Source organism: Nipponia nippon, unplaced genomic scaffold (genome assembly GCF_047370975.1).
Source record: "Nipponia nippon isolate SJK-2023a ecotype South Korea unplaced genomic scaffold, ASM4737097v1 scaffold_3, whole genome shotgun sequence".
Classification (NCBI taxonomy): domain Eukaryota; kingdom Metazoa; phylum Chordata; class Aves; order Pelecaniformes; family Threskiornithidae; genus Nipponia; species Nipponia nippon.
The window spans coordinates 726775-754175 of NW_028262347.1; the positions used below are offsets into that span (position 1 = coordinate 726775).

The window sequence follows — 27401 nt, forward strand, 5'->3', positions numbered from 1 at the left end:
GCTACCCTGTGTTATGGCTTCGATTTTGGGGGGGAGAGGAGAAAGTTTGTCCATAAGGACTCAGGCTGTACCACGTGCTTTTGGGGCCAGAGCATGGTCTGTGCCCCACTTGTTTGTTATTACTATAAATCATCCTTCTGTTGGGGGAGATGTTTTCTGCAGGAGGTGGCTGAGCAGAATTAAACTCCTCGCACAGCCTAGCTGTGGGTCTGGAACACCACGGTACGTGAGTGAGGTTTCTGCTGGGAGAGGCCTGAAACGGTCCATCCCTCCACCAACATCAGCTTCAGCTGAACTTAAACTTTTCTTGAGGGAGATTTATCCAAAAGTTCCCAGTAAGTGGCCCTCCATCACCACCCCATTCCCGTGCTGCAGCAATATTACTACTGAGAAGTTGTGTGACGCCTTTTAAGCATTTTCTCATGGAAATAATCAGCCCAGTCAATCAAACCAGGTCTGTTCTGCTGGGCCTCTTCTCTTCCAGGTGTCCTCCTTGGGCCTCTCTCCTCTTGACCCACATCCTTCTGGAAGCGTGGTGCTAACTGGGCAACTGGAGTGTTATCTAACTTCAGTAATGTGATTCACGTCACTGCGTTGTAGGTGTCTACCCTGTAGGTGTCTGAGCTCATCGCCCTGGCTCACCCTGGGAGTCGATACAGATGTGTGCAGTCAGTGGAGCCAGGGGTGCCATTCATTTGACAAAATGTAGGCGGTCATTTCAGCATGGGATGAATCACAGCTCCATTGACTTCGCTGAATAGCTCTCCATTGAGTCTAAAAGGAGCCCAGAGCGACTTGCTCACTGTAGGTGCTTGGGTTATATATGCCCACGTTTAACTAGATGAGTCCCAAGGTTATTGCAACATGGGGTAGGGCAGGATTATTTCAGGTCTTAGACAGCACTCTTGTTTATTTATCTCCAGTCAGTCCGTCATCTTTTTTTCACAGAAGTGCGACACTGCTGCTAATGCTTATGAGCCCAGGAAGGTATTCGTGGCCTCTCCTGCCAGCTGGCTGCCCAGCCAGTCCTCCTCCATCTTCTGTTTTTCTTTTCATAGCTCCTGACTGGGTACCTTGCACTTTTCCCTTTTCCTCTGGTATTTTTCAGACCATTTCTCCAGCGATAGTAGCATGTGAATCCAAGTCCTCTCTTCCAACGTGCTGCTGCCCTCCCAGATGGGATCTTCTGCAAATTTATTAAGTTTACTCTCTCTTACATCCTAGTCATTGGTGAAAACATTGAGCTTGTCCCAAGGCAGACCCCTGTGAAATCCCACTTGATACATCCTTCCAGTTCAACAGTGAAAAATGTGTCAAACCAGCTATTTACTCACCTTGCAGTAGTTTATGTTCCCCTTGTTTTTTATGAGGATGCCTTGTGAGAGCATTCAAGGTGCTTAACTGACATCAAGATACGTTTCACAGAACTGCCTTTCCCATGTTCATGAGACCTATTATGTTCAAACAGAAATTAGCTTCATTTAGCACAATCAGTTCTTTCAAATCCCTGCCACCTGGTATTTATTACCTTCTTTTCTTCTAGATGTTTTATTAAACTGTTGTGGTGTTTGTTAGAGGATTTTTCTGGGAATTAAAGATGAGTTGCTTCATTTTATATTTCCTTTGATCTTTCTACTGCCTGTTTTTAAAGATGAGCCTCATCCCTTTTTCAGATCTTTTGCAGTGTCATGCATCCCATGCAGGCTCTCGGAGACGGCCCGTCGCAGATGTCGGATACTTTCCGCTGGCTGCTTAGGCACCTTCAGTGAATTTCACCAGGCCCAGACAATTGAAAAAACCTCCAATTCTTCTAACTGCTGGTTTTTCACTTTAGGGTCAGAGCCAATCTTTGCTGTTACAGTGTGGCCAGGAGTTAACTGTAGATATTTAGTACAGCCATAACCATGCTAATTTTTTAGGTTTGTCCCTCTAAAGAGTCACGAAGTTACTAAAATAATTTGCCCCAGTCAAGCACCATGTGCATTAACTGTCTTGAATTTGGTTTCAACAAAAGACAAACCAGCAGAAGGTCTGGCGCTCAGCCCTGCAGAAACGAGACGGTCCAGGAGACCTTGTGTCATCTCGAGGAGCAGCTCTGAAGAACCATGCTCTGATGCCTCTGTACTGTTTCCTTAGCTCATAGAATCACAGGAGGCTTCGGGATGGAAGGGACCTTTAAAGGTCATCTGGTCCATCCCCCCTGCAGTGGGCAGGGACATCTTCACCTAGATCAGGGTGCTCAGAGCCCCGTCCAGCCTGGCCTTGAATGTTTCCAAGGATGGGGCATCTCCCACCTCTCTGGACAACCCGTTCCAGTGTTTCACCACCCTCATCGTGAAAAATTTCTTCCTTATATCTAGTCTGAATCTCCCCTCTTTTAGTTTAAAACCATCACCCCTTGTCCTGTCGCTACTGGCCCTGCTAACGAGGCTGTCCCCATCTTTCTTAAAAGCCGCCTTTAAGTACTGAAAGGCCGCAATAAGGTCTCCCCGCAGCCTTCTCTTCTCCAGGCTGAACACCCCCAGCTCTCTCAGCCTTTCCTCATAGCAGAGGTGCTCCAGCCCTCTGGACCCACTCCCAACAGGTCTATGCCCTTCTTGTACTGAGGACCCCAGAGCTGGATGCAGTGCTCCAGGTAGGGTCTCATGAGAGCGGAGTAGAGGGGGAGAATCATCTCCCTCAACCTGCTGCCCACGCTGCGGGTGATGCAGCCCAGGATACGGTTGGCTTTCTGGGCTGTGAGAGGATGTTGCCGGCTCATGTCCAGCTTTTTATCTACCAGTACCCCCAAGTCCTTCTCCACAGGGCTGCTCTCAATCCCTTCATCCCCCAGCCTGTACGGATACCGGGGGTTGCCCCAATCCAGGTGCAGGACCTTGCACTTGTCCTTGTTGAACCCCATGAGGTTCACACAGGCCCATTTCTCCAGCCTGCCCAGGTCCCTCTGGATGCCATCCCGTCCCTCAGGCGTGTCAGCTGCACCCCTCAGCTTGGTGTCACCTGCAAACTTCCTGAGGGTGCACTCGATCCCGCTGTCTGTGTCACTGATGAAGATATTGAACAGCACTGGCCCCAGAACGGACCATTGAGGGACACCACTTGTCACTGGTCTCCATCTGGATATCAAGCCATTGACCACCACCCTCTGGATGCAACCGTCCAGCCAGTTTGCCATCCACCGAACAGTCTGCCCATCAAATCCATCTCCTTCCGATTTAGAGAGGAGGATATTGTGGGGGACCGTGTCAAAGGCCTTACAGAAGTCCAGATAGCTGATGTCTGTAGCTCTGCCCTCGTCCACTGATGCAGTTACTCCATCATAGAAGGCCACTAGGTTGGTCAGGCATTTTGCTTAATCTTTCTTTGATACCTTAAAATAACTCCCTACTACATCTTATTTTTTGAAAGTTCCTATTTTTATTTAGACAAAAATAAAAAAAAATGAGTAATTCAGGCTATTTTTTAAGTATGACACTATCACAGGTCTTTGATTACACTGCTTCATCTCCTTCCCCAGGCTGTTTTTTATTGCTTTTTCCAGCCCTCGGAGCTCCAGCAGTGTGGATCAGTGGCATCTCGGGTGTCTCACTACTCCCCCACAATTCTAGTTCACAAAAATGTAGGGACTTTTTATTTCACTTTTTATATACATCTACCTATAGAACTGATGAGTGGGGTTGTATCCAAACGTGAAGGTGTCCAATGGACCTCACTGTAGTCAATTAAGAACCTGAGGGTTTTTAGGTGCCTGCAGAGCTGGATGGCAACAGGCAAAGGGTTTGCAGGTTCTGGAGGGACTTGACCTGGGAGTGCTCTTGCGAGATCCCTCTTGCAAGTCTAACTTCATAAATCCCTCTGTGGACGACGCAGTGGAAGAGAGTGAGCTACAACAAATAAATGTCCAACGTTTCTAAAAATCCCGCAGGTAGCTGTGCATACGTACTTTTGGAGTGTTCAGGGACAGAAGGCAGTGTGCTGGGGAGTTCTCCTATTGCTTCTGACAAGTTTAGGTTTTTGAATTAAGGTACTTCTTGCCAGTTTATTTGTAGGAGGAGGAATAATTCAGAGGTGGCGGAAAGAATCGAATATTCTTTATGCAGAATAACTTTGGGTAAGAGCAGCAGCAGGTTGAAGTTATTCAAAGGCTTACATTATTGCAGGAAATCTTGGCAGATGAGGCTTGGTGGGGGAGGCTGGGTGGAATTGTACTTGTACAGAGTACAAGCAGTTTTGTCAAGAGTTTCTTCAGTTTTTCATGTGGATGAAACAACCGCAGGTCCTATGGGAAGAATTAGAGGTACAGAGTTTTCTTTCATTGTGGATTCCTCATTTTCTCACTGACAAAGCAATCACAGCAGGACTAATTGGGCACTTCAGCCCACCACCAGGTAAACAGAAATCATGATTTTGTACATAAACATTTGTTTCCCTTTCCTTCTCTCTCCTTCTCTTGCATATACACATGCGCAAACACATTCTTGCAGAGGTGGCAGAATTTGCTCTTGGTATGGGGTTAAGATCTGGCACAGGTCATTGTCGTGGTTTAACCCATCTACAAGGGATTGGCGTGTCATACGGAAAAGCGGGGATATTCCTGTGGATGCGAAATGTGTTAGGTCTAGCTCTCCTCCTAAATGGTAAGTCATAGTTCTAATAGAAGGTAAAGGCTTATCGCAGAATCACAGGATGGCTTGGGTTGGAAGGGGCCTTCAAAGATCGTCCAGTTCAACCTCCTTGCCATGGGCAGGGACACCTTCCACCAGCCCAGGTTGCTCAAAGCCCCGTCCAGCCTGGCCTTGGACACTGCCAGGGAGGGGGCATCCACAACTACTTTGAGACAGGAGTCACAGTTTGTGGTTGTCCGGCTCTTGTTGCATGGACAGGAGGATTATGTTACCGTAATGACCTCTTCTGGGCATGGTAGTTAGGAATCTGTTTCCAGGAGGACACTCTATGCTTGGAAGAGAGGATTTCGTTGTAGAGGAGAGAGTTTTACCCATATTGAGGAACATATGCATAACCAGCTCTGCTTTAGAAAGACAGGCAATGTGTTGAAAATGTGACATAAAGGGATGACTGTATGACAGCAGCCGCCTCCTTTAAAGCGGTTCACATAATTTTGTTGAAGTTTATCCACGTCTAGGTACTTTGTTGCATGAAGTCACTGCTTTTATAGATACCCTATTTTTTCATGGATGATGCCTAAGCATGTCCAAAATTATAGTGCAAACTGAACTGCCAGGGAAGCCCAAGGAATTCAGGCTTGTGTCCTGCTTTAGGTTCCATGGACGATGTCTGCTGGAGCGGCTCGGTACCTGCAGCCGTTGTGTGTATTGACTTTTGTGATCACCTTCCCTTGGTCTGGAAAACAATATTTCTATCTGTCTTGCTAGGAGCTAGATACTATTGTGGTGTTAATGGCAGAATCGCAGAGCTACCTGCCCAAAAAGGGATCGTGATGCCTGTAAATGCAGCTCTGGCAGATGAGGCTACAGATGGACAGGATGCAGAGAGGTGTGTCCTGTCCCAGCGCTTGCCGGTCGCAGTCCATGGCTGCTAGAAGGTCCACACAAAAATGTGGATTGCCAACGCAGTCCACGCAGCAGCCCTGTGAGCCCATCGCCTTCCATCCAGAAACGCCCGACCCTGCAGGGTCCCGGGGGGTGACACGGGGTGGCACGGGGCACAGCCTGAGCCCCGGCAGGCGACCCCTTCCCTGCAGCAAGGGGCAGGAGGCAGCAGGCGCGGCGCGGCGTGGCGCGGGACGTGTGTGCCGGTGGGGCGTGTGCCTGCCTGCAGCGGCGGTACCGCGCATGTTGGGGCACCTCATACCGCAGTGTGCGAACCCAGCCTGCTCTGTGCCAGCGCCTGTCTACGGCCGTCTCCTCCCCCCTGCGAGCGTGCCTGCCTGTGCGCCCGCCGCTGTACCTGCTCCTTGGCAGCGTGTTTCTGTGCAGTGCGGTGGTGCGCGGGTCTTTGTTCCCCGCTGCGGCGCGCTGGGCAGACCCCATCGCTGGCTGCACGTGCCCACGGCTGGGGGCCGGCCTGTGCCATCGCTCCCTCTCTGCCTCTCCCGGTTTTGGCTTGGTGTGCAAAGCTCCTTCCCCGCGCTGCCGAGAAGGACCGAGGTCCCTGATTAATTCCACTCTGATGTCAGACATGCGGCTCTGCTGGGAGGGATTTGCAGGGCTGCATTTAAGCTCCCGTTTGCTGAGAGAATCCCTCTCCCGTCTCCCCTCCCCGCGCGCCCCCCGCCCCTCCCGGCACGCGTAGAGGTGGTTTGTTGGAAGGGTCGCTGGCGGCCGGGGTCCGCACAGAGCTGCGTGTCCGCTCCTCTCTCTCCACCACCGGATTTTCCCCATTCTTCTTGTCTGGCCGCGGCGGAGGGCAGGGAGAGCAGCTTTGTTAGACTAGGACAATGCAATGCATCCCCCCTCTGCTAATGACAGACCGTTACTTAGCAACGCGGGGGGGGATTTTAAGAGAAGATCAGAGCGCCGGGATGAGGATATAAACTCTGCCGTTCTCCCTCCCAGGGAACTTACCAAAGAGGCACCTCTCCTTTTGTCAAGCATCTAATTTTTTCATACGAGAGGCAACCGGAAAGTCTCAGAGAGCTGCTTCCCTGATGGATGGATGGCTGCCTCCCCCCGCACCTCCTCTGCTCAGGCGCTCCGCTCTTCAGTTACATGCTAAGGGCATCATTTAAAGGGAAGCCCAAAGTGGGATCAGTAAGCTCCCTGCATGCGTATGCAGGTGACTGAGAAGGGGACCGGTGGGCAGAAGGGTGATCCAGGCAGCCGGGGCTTTCCTCCACCTACACGTTGAGGGAAAGTAGCTCTCGTCTTTTTGTTCTGACTTTGGGCAAGGGAGGGAGGGAAGCAGATTGTGCCCAACTCCTTGCTGAGATGAAACGGTCGATGAGAAGAGGTCTCCTTGTCACAGGCACAAAGGCCACCTCCGCCTGGCAGCATGGTGCTGAAATCTAACCCTAGCATCATTCTCTTGTGCTCTTTCCTGCCCAGTGACTACATCATTGAGGAGAAGACGGCCGTGCTGCAGAAGAGGGAGCATGAGGGATTCGGGTTTGTGTTGCGAGGGGCCAAAGGTAAGGGCTGCTTCTTTCGCTCGGTCCTGGGGCTGGGAGGGAAAGCTCCTTCTCCTGACTTCGGCTGGTGCTCAGGACCCCATTACCCTGGCTGCACCGAGCAGCCTGCGAGCCCCTGTGCGTCGGGGTCTCTTCGGGGACTCTCTTCTCCTTCTCCGATGGCTAGGCAGCGTGAGTGCAGCTTGTCTCTGGCTACGTGCATTGTACAGAAAATGCCACTCATGGCAAATGTGCCTCTCGCACGTTCTGGGGTGTTTCTCTGGTACAGATGCTGGTATTCGTAGGAGTTTTCACTTCTGCCTATTTGCTGGGCGTATAAAGTGCATGTGCTCTGTTTCGGGTGCAGGTGTAAGCCCCGTGGGGCAGGGCCTGTGTCCTCTGTGGCTTTTTTTTTTTTTTATAATGCTTGAAGTATTTCACTATACTTTGGCTGTATAGAGTTGGGGTTCCTTCTCCTGGGAGCCCTGGCTGTGTTGGGGTTCAGCCCCAGCATGAGGGCAAACCAGTAGATGTCTGTCCTGCAGCTGCCACCATACCTTCAACCCTGTGCTGCCAGACAGCCTCTGCTCGCGCCTGGGGCACGCGTCCGCTGCGCAGCCCTGAAGCACCTGAGCTCGTGCAGCCGGTACCTTGGACCGGGTCGTTACTTTGGCTTCTCTTGCCAGAAACCGATCTTTTTGCTACAAAAAAAGAGTCCCTTGGGGACTGGTAATGAAGGTGCTCACATTCACATGGGAAACAAGCTTCAGCCCCTGTGCTCGGGAGGCAGGTCCACCTCCGGCTGGAAGGTCCCCTCTCCAGCAGTTCCAGACTGAAGGCTGGGGAGAGGCGAAGGGGTCTCAGAAACGCAGCTGCTGAAAGCAGGGGCACAGCAGTGCATGCTTCCATCCCTTCCTTGCATGTCGCGTGCAGGATGCAGGAGGGAAGGCTTGAACCAGTGCCTGCCAGCTCGTTCGGTGGTGTTGCTCCTCTCCTGGACCTCAGTGTAGCTGAAGATCATTGTGATTTGGGCTTTAATCTTGGGTGTGATTTTCTGTGGGGATTCCTGAATTGTCTTTGTTCTGTCCGTATCGTGAAAGGGCTCTGTGTGCCAGTGGGTGTGTTTGCGTTCCTGTCGGAATATGGTTGCTGTCTCTGCCTCCTCTCTCTCCCCCCTTCCCTATACATGTGACATACATGTCTGTCCGTGTGCTGCTCGCATCAGTCTGTGTAACGTGAAGTGAAACTTCAGGGCTCAAAATGGCATCCATTTTTTTGCCAGATCAGACTTGCAGCTATTGTGTTAGGAAAAATGGGATAAATTTTGTCCTGTTTCCTTTTTTCTTTCATTTTTCTTGTTTGCCCTCCTAACATTTGTAGGCTCTGTATTTTCCTTTGTCTGCTGAGGCGGAAAGAGAGGACTTGGAGCGGATTAAACAGTGGGCGTGAGGCTGTGTGGGACTCGGGTCTGGCTTACGGATTGGCAGCCTGGCACTGGTGCAGGGGGCAGGGAGCAGCGCGTGGCTGCGGGGGGTCGTGGCTTGGAAGCCCTCGCGGGGTGGGCATGGTCTGTCGTGCTGCCGTGTGGGACAGGGGTGCTGCTGAGTCTGCCGATGCCCCTTGGGGAGCAGCATCCTCTTGACTGAGAGGTGAACGTGGTGGCTCTGAGTCACCCGTATTTCCCAGCCACTCAGCCTGGTGCTTTGCGCTGCCGTGGGGTTTAAGCTGGAAAAAGCGCTGAGACTCTCTGTCTTGGCCCTGTCGGTGTCACCACCGCTCCCGCCTCATTGAGATACTCTGTGCGAAACAGTTCAGGCCTGGTGGGGTGAACCAGAGAAGGGGTCTGAAAACGGGAGGGACCGGAGCATCAGCAAAGTCCCTGCAGAGGGAGGGAGCTGGTTATTAAGTGACACTCAGCTGGATGATCCTCCAAGGAAGCTGCACTTCGTGCTGCGGAGGATGGTGAAAATCTTGCATGGCTTCTGCCAGTCTTGCTGAGGGTTGATTCCTTCCCAAGCCCAAATTTGCCCATCTGTGCGAGCTGCCCATCAGCTGCACCCCAGGCAGAGAACGCTGTCCCCCACCCCGGAGAGCCAGTCCTTCCCAGCCCGACCGGTCTCCACCTCTGTCCAGTACCAGGCGGACATGATGTCCCAGTCAAACCAACCGAGCATTTGGACAAAGGTTATTTTATCCTGGTCCCTGCAGGAGATGAGCTGCAGTTTTCAGACCTGGGACTTGCCTGCAGCCGTTGCCTCAGGGAGTCGTTTGGGGCAGATGGGAAGGGGTGTAGCAGCTCCTTTGCTCAGCACCGTGCTGGAAAGCGATGAGCAGGTGGATTCACTTCTTCAGTGCTTGGCCCGAAGAGACCATCCCTACCTTTCACATACACAAATGATAGACCTGTTCAGCGTTTCAAAATGCTGAAAAAGATGATATTTCTTGGCTTGTAATATCCTAAACTCAACCAGTCTTCTGTGCCTGGACTAGAGCAACCTCCCTCTTCCTGGCTAACCTGACCACAGATCAGGCCGTATCTGTTAATATGATTCATAAAATATTCATACATACTTCCCTGGGGCCATCCCTGTAAAGAGTGGTTGTTACAGCTGTAGCTGCACCTCGCATGGTCTCAGCAGATCCCTGCTACCAGTTCCCTGGGCAGAGGAGTATTGTTCCTGGGCCAGTTAATGCTCATTGGCATCTGGTTACGGTGGGTCCTGTGGAAGCGGTAAAGGGACACGCAGTCCCGGCTTGGGAATTTACTGTCCGAGAAAGGAGTAGATAATATGAATAGCAAGGATATTGCCAATAACACAAATGATGTGTTGAAAAAAGGAAAGGAGATGGCTGTAAGTCCTCGTTTCAGGGTGTGAGCTTTCTTTTGTCCACTTAGTCTGGGGAGAAGCCTCCAGGCGGGGCAGGTTCTTCACGAGGTTACCCGAGATGATTGCTTCCCGTGATTTGTGTATCTCCCGAAGCCACTGATCCTGTATCCCGTTGTGGAGACAATGCTGTGCTGATCCACTGTGGGGCTCGGTTTGCTCCTGCTTCTTTCCGAAATGCTGTTAATTTTTTATTCCCCCCACCCACCCCCCAGTTCTCCAGCCAACCAAGCACTTCACCTGCTTTACCACGTGCACCTGCCTCGGTGCAGAATGCAGACCTGCTTGCCAGGTTTCTGCCAGCTCACCTCACCTCCCAGCTCTCACTGCTCCCTGGAGCAAGTGCCCTTGCTGCTCTGCCTCCCCCGGCGCCGTGGCCTGCCCCGCAGCCCCGGACCCTCCTTCTCTCCTCTGCCCGCCATGGCCTCCCTGCAGCCCCGAGCACTCCTGGTGTTTGTCTGCCCGCCATGGCCTCCCTGGGCCCTCCTGCTCTCCTCTGCCCGCCATGGCCTCCCTGCAGCCCCAAGCACTCCTGGTGTTTGTCTGCCCGCCATGGCCTCCCCGCAGTCCCGGGCCCTCCTGCTCTCCTCTGCCTGCTGCAGCCTCTCTGCCCCTCAGTGCCCCTCCTGGTCCTTGCATCTGAGCGGGACCATCGAGGAGCACTTGTAAAACCAGCAGGTCACAGCTCGTGACCAAAGTGCCGATCCATGGGACTCGCCGACGGGGAGGGTCGGTCTGTACCCCAGCCCCATCTCTCCCGGCTGGGCTGCAGCAGGGCCCTGGGGAAGCCATTCCTGTCCCCAGCCCCGCGGTCGCTCCGGAGCACTCCCCGGGAGCGTCTTGTTATGTTCAGCATTGCAGGAACATCGGGCAGTGTGACCACGCAGCCTCCAGTCCTGCGCCTGGAAGCCCACGCAGCCATCGCCAACGCCCCTTTGCCTGCGCTTGGCCACGGGGCGAGCTCACGTGCGGCAGGCCGGGTTCCTCCTCCAGCGGCGCACGCACGCCGCTCGCCAGTGACTGGGTCCCACAGTTGAGACCGAGTTCTGGCTGCACGGGCTCTGCAGGGGAAAGCGCAGAGAGCTCAGGGCTCGGGTTAGGGGGGAACTCTGCGTGGATGTCATCTGCTCGCTTCACAAACTCCCACTTGTTTTTTGCTGCGTTTTCTCCGCAGGAAGGTTAAAGTTTGATGTTCAGCATCAGATGTTTGTGTTTGCATCTCTAAAGACCAGCCAGAGCAACTGGTATTGCAGTTACTGAGACAGATCTCCTTGGGTGAATTCAGTGATCCAGCCACCCAAGCGCAGAACTTGCCTGGATCCGTAGCAATCAGTGGATCGTTCGAGGGAGTTCAGTTTTGTTTCCTGTCCAGCACTTGGTGTGAAGACCTCCGGCGCAGAAGCCTCTGCAGGCTGAGCTGTGGTGCTGTGAAGTGCCTGGTGCTGGGTCTCGTTGACCTGATGGGGGTCTCTGACAGCCACAGCTCCTGCCCTGCACAGCCCTGGGGGCACGAGGAGGGCTACGGTGAGGGAAGTCCAGTCAAAGCTTGAGGATCTTGCTGTTGGTCTGTGGCAGAGGGGAGGTTGCCCTAAAGCCCTGCAGTGAGTTTTGGAACGCAGTGCTGGTATCATAAAGTTTCATGGCAATGGAACAGCTCACTGATGGTTTTCAGCACTTGGCTGTTGTGCAGAGGAGTGCTGTGACGCTTTGCGACCCTCAGGATGGACAGAAACTGGGACTGGAGATGTTCAGAGAGAGCACGTCAAACACCGCGTCTGTCATCTGTGCTGTTAAGGGTGGTGTCTCCATTATGGAGATCTAATGGAAAACTAGAAACAAGGCCCAGCAGAGTCTAGATATGGCAAATGCTACTTAGAGCACACCTTTTATAGTAGCACCCCTTCTCTCCCTGCCCCCACGTACACGTGCTCCCTTAGTGCCTGCTCTCCGTTGACCACCCAGCTGCAGCAGGTACCTGCTGCTCCGGTGCTCTCTTTGGGTGTCAGAGGAGTGGTGTGCGGCTTCCCGCCCTGGCCTTTGAACTGAGACGTGCCTTCAGGTGAGAAGTACCAAGGCAGCTACAATATTCTGCAGTAGATATAATGTAGAATCCCATTTTATTATTTTATTTTTCACTCTGTAAATGTGTTTCCGGTGAAGTAACTGGGATCTTAACAATTTGCTCTGCTTGGATTAACTTGTAATATTTTTCGCTGCTAAGCTTGGCTAGTAATGAAAGTAACTTGTCCAAGAAAAGCAATATTTGCAGAGAGTCCCAGGAAGCCCACATCTTGAAATGCCATCAACCGTGATGCCGCAAGAGTCAAAACCGGGGCTGGGGTTTACCGTATCAGGTCCTGGGGAGTAATTCCTCGTGAAGATGGGCAGCCCAGGGGAAGAGACAGCGCAGATGGGCAGGGGAAGAGAGAGCTCGCCGGTCTGGGCAGGCTTCTGGCCGTGGCAGGTACCACTGAACCAGCTTTGTGGCAGGGGTGTCCCTTTAGGATGCCGCCGTGTGCCAGCAGCGGTGCTGTCCTCCCAGCGGCGGTGGCACGGCAGAGGCAGAGCCAGCCCTTCTGGGGGACCCTCCCCTTGGCGTGGGGGGCTGTCAGCGTCCCTGTGCCGAAGGGCAGGACTGGGGTGCTGCCGGGCCTTCGCCCTCAGACCTGTGGTGTTGAGGGGGTCGTCAAAGCCACCCCGGGGCTTCCAGGCGACCTGGCTCTTCCAGGGCTTCTCCTGCCCGCTGGGCGCAGCTGGAGCTGGCGTCCCTGGTGCGAGACAGCCCCGACAGTGGATTTTTAAGACCAGGAAATGGCTGCAGTGATCAAACGGCCCAACCAAAGCTGTCGTGTTAACGTGAGGGTTCCTTGAGAGGTACGTGAGCTTTTGCTTCATGAGCTTTTGCAATGAACAGTAGACCTCCTTGTTAGGAAATTTCACCTCATTGCCAGCAAGAATTTCTGTAATTTAATTCCGAACCTTTTGATTTAGTTTTGCCTTTGCCAGTTGGATAAGAGAGCCTCCTTAGATTTTATTTCCTTCCTGGGTAGGCACTCAGAGATGAATTGCCACCGAATTGCATACTTCTGACCTAAAGCTTTCCCGCAGGCTCTGATCTGGGCACAGTATTGTTGGAGGGTCTGGTCCCCAGCTGGCTTTTGCGGTGGCTGGTCTGCTGCGCTCAGCCTTGGCTCGGGCCTCCGTGAGAGGCAGAGGTCAGGATTCCCAGGTTGCGTAAGGAGGGTCGGAGTCCTCCTCCTCCATCGCCGGGGCTACAACCAGCTCTGAACACTGTGGGTTGTTCTGGTCAGTATTTCTTGTTTCGTTGGTGTTGGGGCTGTAGGCAAATGGCTGGGCTGCTGACAAGGCTGAGGTTAAGCTAACTGAACGGGAGGCAGAGAAGGACGGGGCGTGACGTGAGAGGTTGGACGTGACAGCCAGCAGCGAGGGAGCTGACGAAGTCACAGGCAGTGCTGCGGCGGAATGGCTGGGTGCCGTCAGTGTGTGAGGGGGAGCAATGCTAGAAGTGGCCAAACTTCACCGATAACTGACAGGGAATACTGGAGCCCCTTGGGGGTGACCTCTCGGTGATGCCGATAAGGCCAAGATTACCTTGGTAATGGTATTGGAAGTACCAGATTTGAGTGCAGATGTAGCAGAACTGGGGTGAGCGGGGAAAAGCAGCTAGAGGCAGATTGTTCATTTGGGAGGAAGCTGGGGCAGCAAAAAGGAGTGTCAAGAACCAGGAAAAGGTTACCAGGTACGCGAATGGTGTGACTGGGGCTGTTTGGCAGGGTGTCTGCTGGGCAGCTCTGTGCTTGATCACCACAGCCCAGATCAGGGCAATAAACCAAATCTGTTCTTCTGATCGTCCCCGTGTGTCCAGCCTGCTCCTTGGTCTCTGGCTGTCAGCACAACAGCCCTACAGACGGATCGAGCATCTTGGTGCCAGGTTGGTGCGTGCTCCAGTCCTGGCAGCATCAGCATGTGCCCACCACCTCCGAACGGCTGGCTTTTAGGGAAGAGCAGGCGGGGAGTGCTCCTGAGGTCTGCTCTGAGCCATCACTTCACCGTGCCCAGTGCTGACTCCAGGGTGTTTCAAAGGGCGTGCTGTCTGCAGCCAGCGCATGGATGTCTGCGTACGGCGTGCCCGGGCAGCGTGTGCAGCAGCGCATCCCCTGCAGGGCTCCATCTCCCGTGACCCAGAGGAGTGTGGGTTTCCCACATCAGGCTTGTAGGCTGGACAGACTGCCATGGGGACGGAGGGGTGGCAGTCAGGGCTTGTCCCATACCGGTGGGTTTTCTGGTCACTCCTTGCCTTTGCCGGAGCAGTATTCTCCAGAGGTGCTTCTGCCCCTTTCAGCAGACTCTTGTGGTTGGAAGGAGATATCCCCACCACCACGGTCTCCTGCCCGTGCCGTGGTTTGCAGGTGCTCCACAGGGTTGCTGTCAACGTACGTTTCATTTAGTGCTGTTCTGTTCTGAGAAAACGATGTGCCCGGTATCCGTCAGCCTAGCAGGTAAGGCAGGGTTGGGCTTTCAGGTGGTAAGCTGGTGTTAGAACTTTTCTGGCACTTACCCAGGGAGCTTTAATTGCTGTGTACTGCAGGAGAATCTTCTCCCTTTACAGGTCCCTTGCGGTAAAGTACACAGCAGTTTCCGTACTGACCAGGTATAAGCACAGCACTGGTGTATTTGACTGAGTAATAACTAAACGCAGCCGTAAGGGACGGTCTGAAGCACGGAAGCACAGTTGCAGACTCCAGTAAACAGTAGGTTTCCCCTCTGTTGCCTGAGCCTCCGAGTTAATTGAGGCAGATGGGAAATCCAGTGCTGGATTGCGCCTATGCCTGGAGGTCACAGCTCCTGCCCGATGTGGCCGTTGGAGACGCCTGGAGCAGCTGGCCCTGCAGACCTCATTCTCTGCATGGCGAAGGGGTGGGTTAGTTTGTGTTTACTTGTCCATTACTAGAGCTTCGTTCTTGTTCCCTGTGACCGAGTGCTGGGACTTCAGGCAGTAGCAGGGGAGAGCTGGTGGCTTCCTCTGGCTACATTCCCCCCCCCCCATATTAAATTATGCTTCTAGTATTTGTTTCATAAGCGTGCAGTTCTGACTTCAGAATGCATTTTCTTGTTTACTGAATCTTTAAGACACTAGTGACACTTTACAAATGGTGTATCGCGGCGTGCGGTTACTGTAGATGTATGGCTTCCAGCCCACGGAAAATGGTGTGCCTGGAGTCCTCATGTAACACATCAATAACGCAGGTGACAAAATTGGCTATAAGGCTGGGTTTCCTAGGTTAATTTTATCTGTATTCCCTATCAGTTTATATCCTTGATTACCAATAAGAAAAATGCATCCTTGAACTACCCCTCAGATGACTCTTCTCTGAGCTATAATTTAGGATTTCTCCACCATCCACGGGCTGTCGTCAGCCCCATGGGGGGGAAACGCGGGGCAGCGCTTCTGAATTGCGCAACTGTGGGGTCGCAGCGCGGGTAAGCCCGATGGGACGGGTGTATCTGGAGCCGCTGTGATACCTGGTTTGCCCACGTCAGGCTCCTTCTCCTGGCTAGGAAACCAATTAAATTGTCATCTGTCCGGCTCTGTCCTCCCCAGGGATCAGGGCTTCCACTTAACCTTTTCATGACTTAATTATGATGCAGGTATGATGAGAGGGCAGTACTGGTATGTCATGCTGATGCTCCCGTTTTGTGAAGTACAGTGCTGATATTCTACAGAGACCTTACGTCTCATTAGCATTATATAAATAATTTACTTGACATTCAGAGAGCCCGAGTCTCCCCTTTTCTTGTTTTCAGAGGTTCAGGCAATACACAAGGTCTTTCTCACCTTAAACCCGATACCATTCTGGGCCTGCGCCTAGCACAAGTTAACGGGCACCTAGTTTTGCAGCTGCAGTCTGCAGCGAGGCCATGTTTGTGGTTCTTTGAACTTCAGACTATTGAAACAACTAGCTGGTCGTCACTGATCCGAAGAGTTGAATTTAAAACTGGGGAAGTCCTGAAGGATTTGGAGAAATGAAATGTTACATTGGCATTTCTAAAAATAGGTAGGATGACTTGTCAACTGTTTGCCACTTAAGCTAGTTTCCGTGAAAGGAAGAAGTCATGGGAAGCTGTTGATAAAAAGCATCTAAGCATAATCAGATCATTCAGCATATTAACATCTTAGGCAAACTTTGTATTGGTCTGGTGCTAGCTGAGGCTATCTGAGTTAGCAGAAAAGATCTTGCATAAAAATTGTAAATAAAGTAACAAAGAAGTAGTATGGTAAATGATGGAAATATTTCTCCCTGTAGAACATCAGTGTCTATGCATTTTACACAAATGGAAGAGAAAGTAGGTCACATTTACTGGAGTGACCTGACGTCAAAGGAGATGTATGCCCAAGATCATCCCCTGACTGCTATTAAATCTGCTTCATCAGGGTTTTGACACAGCTCTTAAAAAATATATTGTTTTGATAATAGCCTTACAGTGTGGATAACTTATCTAGGCCTGTTGATACAGTACATCTTTAGCTCTATGGCTAACAAAAATAAACCACGCTTTCTGCATACATCAGCTGAGGTGAGAGGCGGACCTGCAGGGACCTTTGTTGAAGGCTCTGGCCCTCGTCATGCATGATATCAGACTAGATAATCATGGCTTTTCCTGACTTGCTTGTTGCATGTCTCTAAGGCAAATGGTTTGTTCAAGCATCATCAGCCACTAAAGGAGACATTTGGTGTTTGATTTCTTAGAAAGTTAGCCTGGATCCTTCGGTGCATCCTGCTGAGAGCTGTCCCTACACTAGCAAAGAGTGTCTTTTCACCACTGGCTCTTCTGAATGAAGATGAGACAGTGAATCCTGCATGGACTAAGGATTCATGTGGGAAAAAGACACCTCCATCAGTCCGCTGAAAGGCCCTGAGCGAGAGCCTTCGGTTCACCTGGCCCCAAAACCGCCAGCCTGGCCCGGGTTTGAGGAACATGTCTCTGGTTTGAATTCCTAGGCTCTGCACATGTTTGAGCCAGCTGTTTCAGGCAACTGTGGCCTCGCTGTTGCATTTCTTACCAACCAGCGTTAGCTTCTCTCCTACACCTGTAAGAATTACTGTGCTCGAGGGGAGGACAGTATGAGCCATCACAGCCAAGCTCTGGGAGTCTTTTGTGCTGGTCTTAGTGCTGGTTTGCAAGCCCTGTATTAATTCATGTTCCTCTATTAATTACCCTTCAGAGAAAGTAATGCAAAGTAACTTCCTGCAACATCAAATAAGCCATCTGCCAGGACTCTGTATGCCCGCCAGTCAAGAGCACTAGACCGAAACTTCTGCTGCTTGTATAGAGCAGTGGACTGAGCTAATCTGCATCAACACCATCGGTGCCAGAAGCTGTGCATCACGCTTTTAAACTGACCCCGTGCAAGTGGCAGTGCCATGCTGTTGGCCAGCCACTGGTCAGCAGCCAAAACGTAGATGTTTCAGGCACAGTAATGTTTCAGGCACAATAATATCTTTTGGTGCCTGACATACGCTGCATCATTAGGCAAAACAACGGCTTGTTAGCCCCATCTCCTCCTGGTGATTTAAGTATGTTCAAGAGCTGCTCAGCAGAATGACTGCTGTACTGCTGTTGCAGGAGAGGACTTCTGCCGTACGACTGCGATCTGTTATTTGACAGCTAGCCTTGAGCAAAGCGTCTGTCCCGGGTGGAGAAGGAGCAAAACCCACTCGCTGACCCTCCAATGCGTATCACGCTTTCAGGGGAGCGCAGATCTGCCAGAGCGTGCCTGGGGTTTTCAGCCCCTTATTCTTAATGTGTCAATAATTTCCTCTGTCCATGACAGCCAGGTGATGTCAAACACCGTCCCCTGTTTCTGCAGGCAGGGAAGACAGAGTACCTGGGACAGGTGGATCCAATATTGCACCTTCACCCCCCGGCCCCCCACTTGCCGAGTACTCCTGTATCTGGTAGCCCGTCTTCAGCTTCATCTTTGAGGCTGCTGCTGGCTGCAAACAGCTCCAAACCCAGCGCAGCGCAGTTCACTGGAGGGGGCACAGTCCCCTCCCTAGTCCTGGGACTACCACTAAGTGGAGGCAGGGCTGCAGTGACCCTGTAGGTGCTGCTCCCTGGAAGGCTGTGCGAACAAGTGGCCAGGCGTCGTGGTGCCAAGAAGCAGCACTTTTCTTGGAAAGGTAGCTCCTCTCTTTCCTCATCGGTGGCACAGGCTATTGGGAGCGGCCGTCTGTCTGGTAACACATGAAAACCAGTAATGAGCGTTAGCTCTGGTTCCTGCATTGAAGTCAAGCTGAGCCTTGCATACGTGTTCTTTCTGAACTGATGTACAGAGATTTTCCTAGGCTCCTGGACATTCTTGTCCGCCTTCTGCTTGCTTTTTCCCACACTATCTCAGTCTCTCTCTCTCTTTGTGTTTTGTAGCTGAAACCCCAATTGAGGAGTTCACCCCAACCCCAGCCTTCCCAGCGCTCCAGTACCTGGAATCAGTGGATGTGGAAGGTGTCGCTTGGAGAGCAGGGCTTCGCACGGGAGACTTTCTGATTGAGGTGAGCCTGGATGCGGCAGGGAGAGGGACCGATGGCTGCCAGCGGCATCTTCCTCTGCAGGACAAGGGCCGATGTCTTGCATAAAGTTATTTTCCTTTATGAGGTGTTTTGAACACTGCGTAATAATTGTTACGGAAATGCCTGCTGCCAGGATGTCTTGATGAAAAAATGTACTTCAGGTACAATAATTCAAGCAGATTTGTGTTCTCTGTGCTGGAAGATGAGCTGGCAGGTTCCCTTCTGCTAACCGAAATTACGAGGAAAATGGAGGTTGGAGAAAAGACTCAGTAGGTGCCCTCTCTGGAGGCCAATCCGGGTTGTTCTGTACTGATATTTGTTACAGCTTTGCCCAACCTGGTACAAGAGTTGGGGTCTGTAGAGAAGAATTAGATTGACCAGGTATGTAGGGCTCTGCTCTTGTATCTCCCCCTTGGGCCTTTCCCTTTCTCGGGAAGGCGATGTTGGAGGCTGGGTACTGCCTTCGCTCCGCTCCGAGGCCACAGCCGACTGGATTTTCCTGATTACGTTTAACACAAAGGAAAGCAAGGATTAGAGTCACTGGCAACTTCACGTTAAACAAGTGGCTCGAGGGCGCGGCGAGGTGAAACGGGGGTGCAGGCTCCCCGGGCACAGGCAGGAGACTGAGGAGAAAACCGGGGTAGGGCTCCGAAGCTGGCTGGCAGTCTCCAGCAGTGACAGCACTTGCTCGCTCCCGCAGCTTGCCATTATTACTATTTCGTTATTGTTTGTATTAGTGTACGCCCAGAACCTCAGCGACAGGTCAGGAAAACCTCGTGGTAGGAGCTGTATGGTGTGCAGCATCTGCGCGGTACCGGCGGTGACAGCTGTGTCCCAGCGCGGGGGCGACGGGGCTGCTCCCGTGCCGGTGCGCGCCGTCTCTGGCCAGTGCGATGACACTGCAAGGAGCAGTCTGGGCACATGGGCTGCTTCATCTTGTAGTGAACGCAGCAGAGGATAGTTTTAAGGAGTGATTTAAAAGAGAGTGATAACATTAATTTGTTAATGTGTATAGGGACTCTCCTCGCTGCAGGAGACAGTACTGTGGCACTTGCAAGTGAAAATTGTGTTCAGAATCCATGCCAAATGGGTATGGTAGCAATAGGCCAAGTCTGCATTTCTTAAAGCCAGAGAAAAGGCTGTTACAATAAGGCAGCTGAGAAATTATTTACGTGTTTGTGAATCACTGAGTCGAGATGCCTTAATTCTAAAGGGATCCCAGAGAGTTTGTTTCAAGTAGAGATGTATACACTGTCAGTGCAGGAAGAGATGTGAGATGAATCCTGCCCCTTCCGAGGGAGCAACGGTGGCAGAAGAGGGGGAGTGAGGCCGAATTGATGCCGGGTCTGTGAAACAACGGTGCATTAGATGGGGTGGGAAGGGGAGCTTCGCGTGAAGGTTTGAGGTGGGTGGCGTGGTCAGGCTTCGCTGCCAGTCTCCTCAGTCAGTCCCTACAGTCAGGGGAAGGGCTGGCATCCCGTGGGATTTTGCTTTCTCGCATCTTCCCATGCAAAAATCATAAGGCTTTAAACCCAGTAATGCCGTGTATGAAATCTGCATTGGTCCAACGTGGTGGTGGTGTGGTGTAGGTGTGGTTGTGCGTGGTGTAAGGCAAGCGGAGCTGCACACTTCTGGCAGATGGACGTGTGAAGTTTTACTGGTTGTGGAAGCGTTCCTGGGATTGGGGAGGCGGGCGGGGAGGCTTTGCTCAGCTCAGCTGCTGCGATCCGCTCTGCAGTCTGAAGCTTACACTGAAAAATGCTCCCTTTTCCAGGGGTGGTCATCACCTCTGTCCCGGGCAGTTGGCACCCCGGAGCTCCTGTCAGTGCTTTGTGGGATCTAGCAATACTTTTTCCAGAGCGAGTACCTCAGACACAGTGATGGACTTGACGTTGAATGCGTAGTTGATGGAGACCCTGTGCCCGACGCAGGGACCGGCTGTGATGTGTCCGTGCCAAGGTGCTGTCCCTTTGTCTGAAACGGGGAGTCCCACGGGTGGTGCCGTGCCCGCGCGCGTGGCGCTGCCGCAGGGCGGGTGGGAGGACCGACAGCCAACGTGCGGGGACGCGGAGCTGCCTGCTGCTGGGAGCACAGGGACCCGCAGCTGGGGGACCACAGGGCGAAGGGGAGAGCGGAGCCAGGCTTGAGGACGTCTCAGCAGAGGTGCAGGCCGGCGCTTGGCCTTAATTCCAGTGGGAAGAGCACACCTCTCCTCTGTTCTCCTTCTGCTGTTAGCGGGGCCCAGATTTGCGCTCCATACTTGCACCAAACCTTCTGGAGAGCAGCTCCCCATGGGGCCGTTTGCTCTGTCCGTCCTGTGCGTGGGCACGGTTCTTGCAGCCAGAAAGTCCCCCGAAAGCTGCGGTCAGGAGAGTGCTGGCAAAGGCTGCGTGACCCAAATAGCCTGCTGCCAACAGTCGTCTGCGTTGTCGGTGTGTCCTCTGCAGCTTCTAAAGAGCGCCAGTGAAGTACCGATCGTCGTAAACCTGACACAGTCGTTATAGACCTGGTACTTTTTCTGGTACGTAGTATTAGAAACATTACAAAGCAAGGAAGAATTTCAAATGCATATAAAGCCACGTGGGGTGCGAGGAGGAGGTTAGTGCTGCAGTAGAGCAGCCTCGTCCCGGCTGAGGCTCGCAGTCCCTCTCCCCTCCCTGCTGGTTTGGACGTTCAGCTGCAGAATAAATGTATTTAGCTGGTAGCCTGCCCTCAGCGTGTGACCGTTTCCTTTGGCTCAGCTAGCTGAGCTGACTTCCCCTGTGGCTGTGCGATCATTAAATCTGTGGCAAGTGGGGCAATAAGCATGTGTGGTTTCCCTGGGAAGGGAAGCTGGAGGTGGGTTTAGAATGAGCACAGCAACTTTGCCGCAATGTAAAGCCACGTCCCGAGGGCAGCATTCAGAAAGGGAGATGTTGTGGTAAAGCTTGAAGCCTTGCACAGGTCTCTGGGGCCATCTTCATCAACCTGTCCAAGGGTATGGGTTAGAGATGTGTTAAATTTAGTTGGAAGGTGCATGGGCATTTTAAGTGTGAGACTTCATTTCTAGCCTTGTAACTTGTAGCCTGAGACCATCTCTTGCTGAAATTAATCTTTAGCCTTTTTGCTTTAAAGCTATCTTAGTACTGGAGATCAGTGCTAGACAGGCAGATACATGTAAGGTGCTTTCACGTTGGAGTTAGCAAATTCAAATAAAGAAGTGCAGGTGGGAAGTCCTGAGAGGTGTTTGCAGGCAGAGAAGTTTTGGTGGCAGCGACAGTCTCCACGTGAGAGCTGACCTTGCCCAGCGGTGGGGAACAGCTCCTCCGGTACCACAGAATGGCTCTTTCGTGCAAGGACCAGGTGGCAGGGACGCTGCTTACAGCTCCAAGCAAGCCCTGACTTGCCCTGGTCTTCCTCACACTAATTCAGGAATTAAGTCAGCTTCTGAAGCTGGGAGAGGGGTGGCTGGCCGTGGGTGCTGGAGGCAGTCCGGTGGATGCTCCAGCAGTTCCCGTTCCTCCGCCAGGCTCCCCTTTGCGGGGAGGAGTGAGGTGCATTTCTGTGGGGCCTTGGCGTGAGGAGCCAGCAGAGCTGCCCGAGAGGTCGTACCGGGGAGCCCAGCTGACGGTGACTTGAAAGAGGCGGCAAAGGCCATCCAGAGGAGGAGGTGGGCAGAGGGGAGTCCGCCCCTGAAGTGGGAGCAGAGCTTCGGGGAAATTCAACGTTTAGCATTGAGGCTTTCTGAACGTTTAACACCAACCTGCGACAACTGTAGTACAGGACCTGACTTACTTGTACCAGGTTTAAACTGCAATGTCCTAGCCCTTTGGTCAAGCCTGCTGTGCCACACTGCTTCCCCAGCCTTTTCAGCCTTTCGTTTCTCACCGGCACCTTCCATACGAATGGAGGGCCGGTAACGGCCTGGACCGACGCGACAGGCTGAAGCCTGTTTGGTTGGCAAGCGGGGGTACGTTGGTCCTGGCTTTGTCAGTGAGATCCATGGGGTGGCTGTATGGAGTTCAGGATACTCCTTTGACAAGCGTTGGTGCCCTCACCTGATACTTTCTTCAGCAAGACTGGTCTCTGTTCACATTTAACTAGGAAACCTCCGCCTAATTTTGTGAAGGTGGAAAATTTCACCAGAACCCTCCAGGAGGAGCAGACAGTCTTGAAGAAGGAAAGTGAGAGCTCCCTGGTAACTGTCAGGAGTTTCACATCCAGTCGCCCAACAGATGCAAGGCTGCTGCAGCCCCGTGTTCCCCGGTTCGGGCAGTAGCCAGGCTGAGCTGTGTTCCCGATGGGGACACGTACACACATATGCACGATATACAGGTAAGCACACAGCCCGCCACACGGATCAGAAAACGCACAGCGTCATGCAAACACCAGCAGCACAAATGGCCTGACCGTGTTCCTCCCCAGCTGATCAGAATGAAAGCCTGTCAGAAGAGAATATATACATATATGCCTATGTATATACAATATGGATCCCTCTGGTAGCTGGCCTTGGACCTCCACTCTGCCCAGCAGCGGGCCCCTAGCTCCCTCAGTCTCCCCAGTTGCTAGCACCTGAGCGTGTGAACCCCCAGGACCGCTTGCTGGTACTCGGATCTCTTGAGACGTGTCCACGCACATGGGCGCTGGATTCCCCAGACCTTGGGCACTTGGTCTGTCCAGCAGCTGGTCTCCAGGCCCCTGGTCTCCCCATCTGCCTGACGCGCAGGCACGCACAAACACAACCCAGTCTCCCTGGCAGCTGCTCCAAACACAGGGCCTTACGAGTAGCTGACTCTGAAACCCACTGGTCAGTCTGGTCCCTCCAATAGCAAATTCCCAGACCCCCGGTGTCTCCGTTATCTGCCCCATGTCTGTGGCCTCTCTCATCCCTGGCTCCAAGCCTCTTATCCTACTCACTGGGCGATTCAGCTTGACAATTCCTAGCAAACTAAATGCACCTACACGTGCATCGACATGCAATATGCATGCAGGCCGGTCTCTGGAGTTGCTGGCACCCCAGCACCTATGGGCCCTGCCGCCCATGGCCCCTTCCCCCGTTGCTGGCAGCTATACCTTCATGCGCACACACGCAGAGGTACACAATATGGAGCCCATCCTCACCAAGAAAAATGGTTAGAAGTAGTGCAGAGACAAAACGCGGCAGACTGGTGCCCAGGCGCAGGGCATGGCCAGACGAGCGTACTGACCAGCAACCTGGTACGCTCAACTGGCCTCTCCCACACCCTTCTCCCTTTGTTCTCCCATGCTTGTTCTTCCTGATCCACCATCATCCCTCCCTTTTCCTGCCTTTGGTCCTTTCACTGAGCATCTCAGTAGGTCTGGCACAATCCCAGAATGCTCTTCCTGGCATCCCATAATGAGTCCCATACCCCCGCAGGCACTGGTTCCCCTCTGTCCACAGGGTGACCTGGAGAGAGCCTCTCCCATCGACTCATCCCATGGGTCTTGGGCACAGAGCGGGGCTTAGCCTTCCCCTCTGGTGGCCCTGGGGGCTGAGCCGGGGTGCGCCGCTGACACCGATCGCGTCATTGGGGTTTCTCCAGCTGTCATTGTTCCTCTGCTCCGTTATGACTGTGGTGATGAGCCTTTGATCACGTAATCCAGCAGTAACAACCCATCATCCCGTCTGCAGCCTGTACGTAGTTATGTACGCTGCCTGCTCGCCCCTCTCCAGTGGAATTTATCTCCTGCTGATCCCAGTTTCAACAGAAGCATCTGCTGTGAGGCTGCCCAGCTCCCTTACGCTTCTCCACCTTGGATTGTCTTCTGGCTCTGAGCTGTGGCAGAGGGAGCCTGGAGCTGTGTGGCAAGACGTAACCTCAATCCTGCAATGCCACCTATCAACAGAAATTCAAGCATCAGAAGAAGCATGTTTAAAATTTTGCACTTAGAGCTTATGCCCTTATGCCAGCCGAGTTCCCAGTCTTGCAAATATTTGCAGCTCCAAAGTACCGTAATAGAGGGAAATATCTGGCCCTTGCTCTCCTTCCACAGGGAGATACTGTCTCTTTTTTCCTCGCCTCCCGGGCTTGTTGCTTCTTCTGCTTTCCTTTGTCGTGCTTCAAATCCTCTCTCTCAGGAGGTCTAGACGCTTAAGCCTTCTCTTCATATTGAAGTGAACAGGTTCATTTTTTAATCCCAGTAAGCCACGTTTACAGTTGGACTCGATGATCTTAAAGATCTTTTCCAACCTGAATGATTCTATGTGGAGTGGTCACTAGTGCTAAATCTCCTGGGTTTTGTGTTGACTCAGCCCCTGCTTGCTGCAATGTGTTTTGGGTGGGAATCTGATCCCAGTTTTATTACTACTTAAGATTTTGCCCGCTGTCTAAATGGTAAGCTTCCAGGGGCGCTGTCGGATACCTGGACCTGATTGTCCTGACCCGTTTAGTGCCGTGCTCCCAGGGAGGATTCTGCCTTGAGGAGAACAAAGCCTGCAAGACGGGGGATCACAGATCATGTTGCGTCTCACACAAGCGGGGCAGAGGGATGCATCACGCGCTGCCTTCCTCTGCGTGCCCGTCTCCGTTAGCCTGGACAGAGCCCGGCTGCTGTGCCTCAGGCTGGCTGGAGGCAGAAAATGGGCAGAACATTGGCAATCCCTCCAGTCTGCCAGGGGATCCAGCCAGGTGGCTTGCATTTGTCTTGCAGTCCTTCAGCATTTTCCCATGAGCTGCTGCTCAGTCCTGGTCTTAGTTTTTCATTTACCTCATAACCCCTTCGTTTACTTCATAAGCCCTGTCTCTCTGTTTCCTTTCCTTGCCCCCTCCACGGCTACTGTCAGGCTCAAACTGCACATCTGGTTGAGCTTTCCGATGGGCATGCTCACTGCTTCCTTCATTGACCTTCCTTCATTGACCTTCCTTCATTGACCTCCACAATGTGCATCTGCCCATGTTTCAAGAAAAGCAGTCCAGGTGAAACTCCGGCAGTAACTGCTCCGCAGCTGTGTTACCCGCTGATCCAGCAACCAAAGGATCCTATTTTGCAGATTCTTACACTAAAACAAATACATGAGTCAAGCCAAGTTATTTTGTATCATCAGGTCTTCTAAAGAAAGATTGTCAGTTCATCACCAATAAGAAGGCCGCCCTTTCCTCCTGGTGACTAACCTTCCCTATCTGCGATGAGTGATTCAGACCAGACCAGCCTGGTGTGCTGGTTGACATGGGCTGCGCCAGGAATGAGAAGGCACAGAAAATTCCCAGGGCTCCTGCTTGCTTAGGGCAGATGGATCAGAGGCATCAAGCTCTGCCCTTGATCTTCCAGCGCTGAGATCACCACCCCTCACCCTCTCTCCCACAGCATTTCTATGTATAGAAATAGCTAGATAGGTAACTTCAATGTTTACTCAGCATCTCTTAGCTTCACTTCCATCGTATGCTCTCCAAGTAGAGTGACTGGAGGACAGCTCTAACATGAAGCCAAGTGGCTGCTTTTCTCTGGTTGGTTTGGCTAACACCGACTTGTCAGTGTTCTTGTTCACATTTCAACATCCAGGTGCCAGCTATCCATGGGGAACTCTAATTTCCTAAATACCGCTGTGGTCCTACAACCCACAGGGCTGCTGCGACAACACGGACACAGGTTATCTCGGTATGTGGCCTTTGGTAGAGATCTATGGTGGGATTCATCTCACCTCACTTTGGGCTTCAGTTACCTGGGTGCCTGCAGCTGCCTGCCTCGCCTAGTTTGCCAGTTCTGCCTGTGGAGACCAAATAAATGTGGAGATGGAATTCAGGGAGTAATAAATTCATCTGACCTAGCCTGGAGTCTGCCTTAGGATGTGACAAATCGTACTCGGGATCTGGTGGATTCACTGACCAGCTCTCCCCTGACCAGACAGGGATCCCAGGGCAACTTTTTCCAGGGTAGGTGCCCGTTTTGTGGACAGCACATTCCGTCAGGTGACTCCCAGCGCTGCAGTCTCTTGGCAAAAAGCACATTATTCTGTAGCACTGCGGGTGAGAAATACCAAACGTGGAGCAGCTCCTTGGAGCGTTTGGGTTTTGTTCTCTGTGCCGTTGGGGGCTTCTCTCAGAGGAACTGCTGTCTGAGTGCTGTTGACGCTATGGATAGAGCTGGATGCGCAATTGCCACTGGTACTTCTCAGGTTTAGGACAACAAACCAGCGATGCCTTTCCAACGTGAAGTCAGAGCGTTTTGTGGCATCCGTATGCTCTGAGGTGCTGACCTCTCTGGAGACTCAGAAGTAACACTGAGACTGCTGTTAGTTTGTCCTGTTTGCCATCCTCTGGCAGCAGGCATAGAAGAAGGAAACCCTTCCCGGACACAGTGCTTTCATTTGGAGATTCAGTCTTTAAACATGATTCTGAGCGTGGTATTTCCATTGCCTCAAGAAGAGATCTGGTTCATTTCCCCCGTCTCCAGGGTGCTCACTTTCTCATTGCGGTCCATCTGTCTCACAGAAGTCATCTCCAGTTCATGGTGGGCCAAGAACTTCAATAGCACAAGATTCCATCACAGCTCTAAGGCTTTCCTCAAGTTCATCGCTGCAGAGGCATCATGTCTAAGTGTGTTGAGGCATATGGAGTAGGCAAGAGTGGTATACCATACCCCAGACCCTGTGCTACACGTGTAGGCCTGGGTTTGTTTATGTATAGTCCTGAAATCCATACTGTGGCCACATTGCTAGAGATGCTTCCATCAGCTGTACCTTCAATGGCGGCAGGATGTGACCGGTCTCCGCCAAGAATATGCATTTCTTGCATTCCCCTGTCACTGCAGCTACCTCTCTGTGGCTGCTGAGTGCACTTCTGCAGCATCTCCAGTCTACCAGATGTTTTTTCTTAGCTGTTTCTGGAAACTGGAGAGCTT

General features: G+C 52.4%; 1 protein-coding gene across 8 annotated transcripts in view; it reads left to right on the plus strand.

The window, feature by feature from the left end:
• Positions 1-27401, plus strand: part of SHANK3 (SH3 and multiple ankyrin repeat domains 3) — a 375879-nt gene that overhangs the window by 284493 nt on the left and 63985 nt on the right. For all 8 annotated transcript variants that reach the window (XM_087764022.1, XM_087764023.1, XM_087764025.1 and 5 more), the window contains exons 16-17: positions 7026-7108; positions 18421-18545. In XM_087764022.1, coding sequence (XP_087620148.1) covers positions 7026-7108; positions 18421-18545 — 208 coding nt within the window. The remainder of the gene's footprint in view (positions 1-7025; positions 7109-18420; positions 18546-27401) is intronic.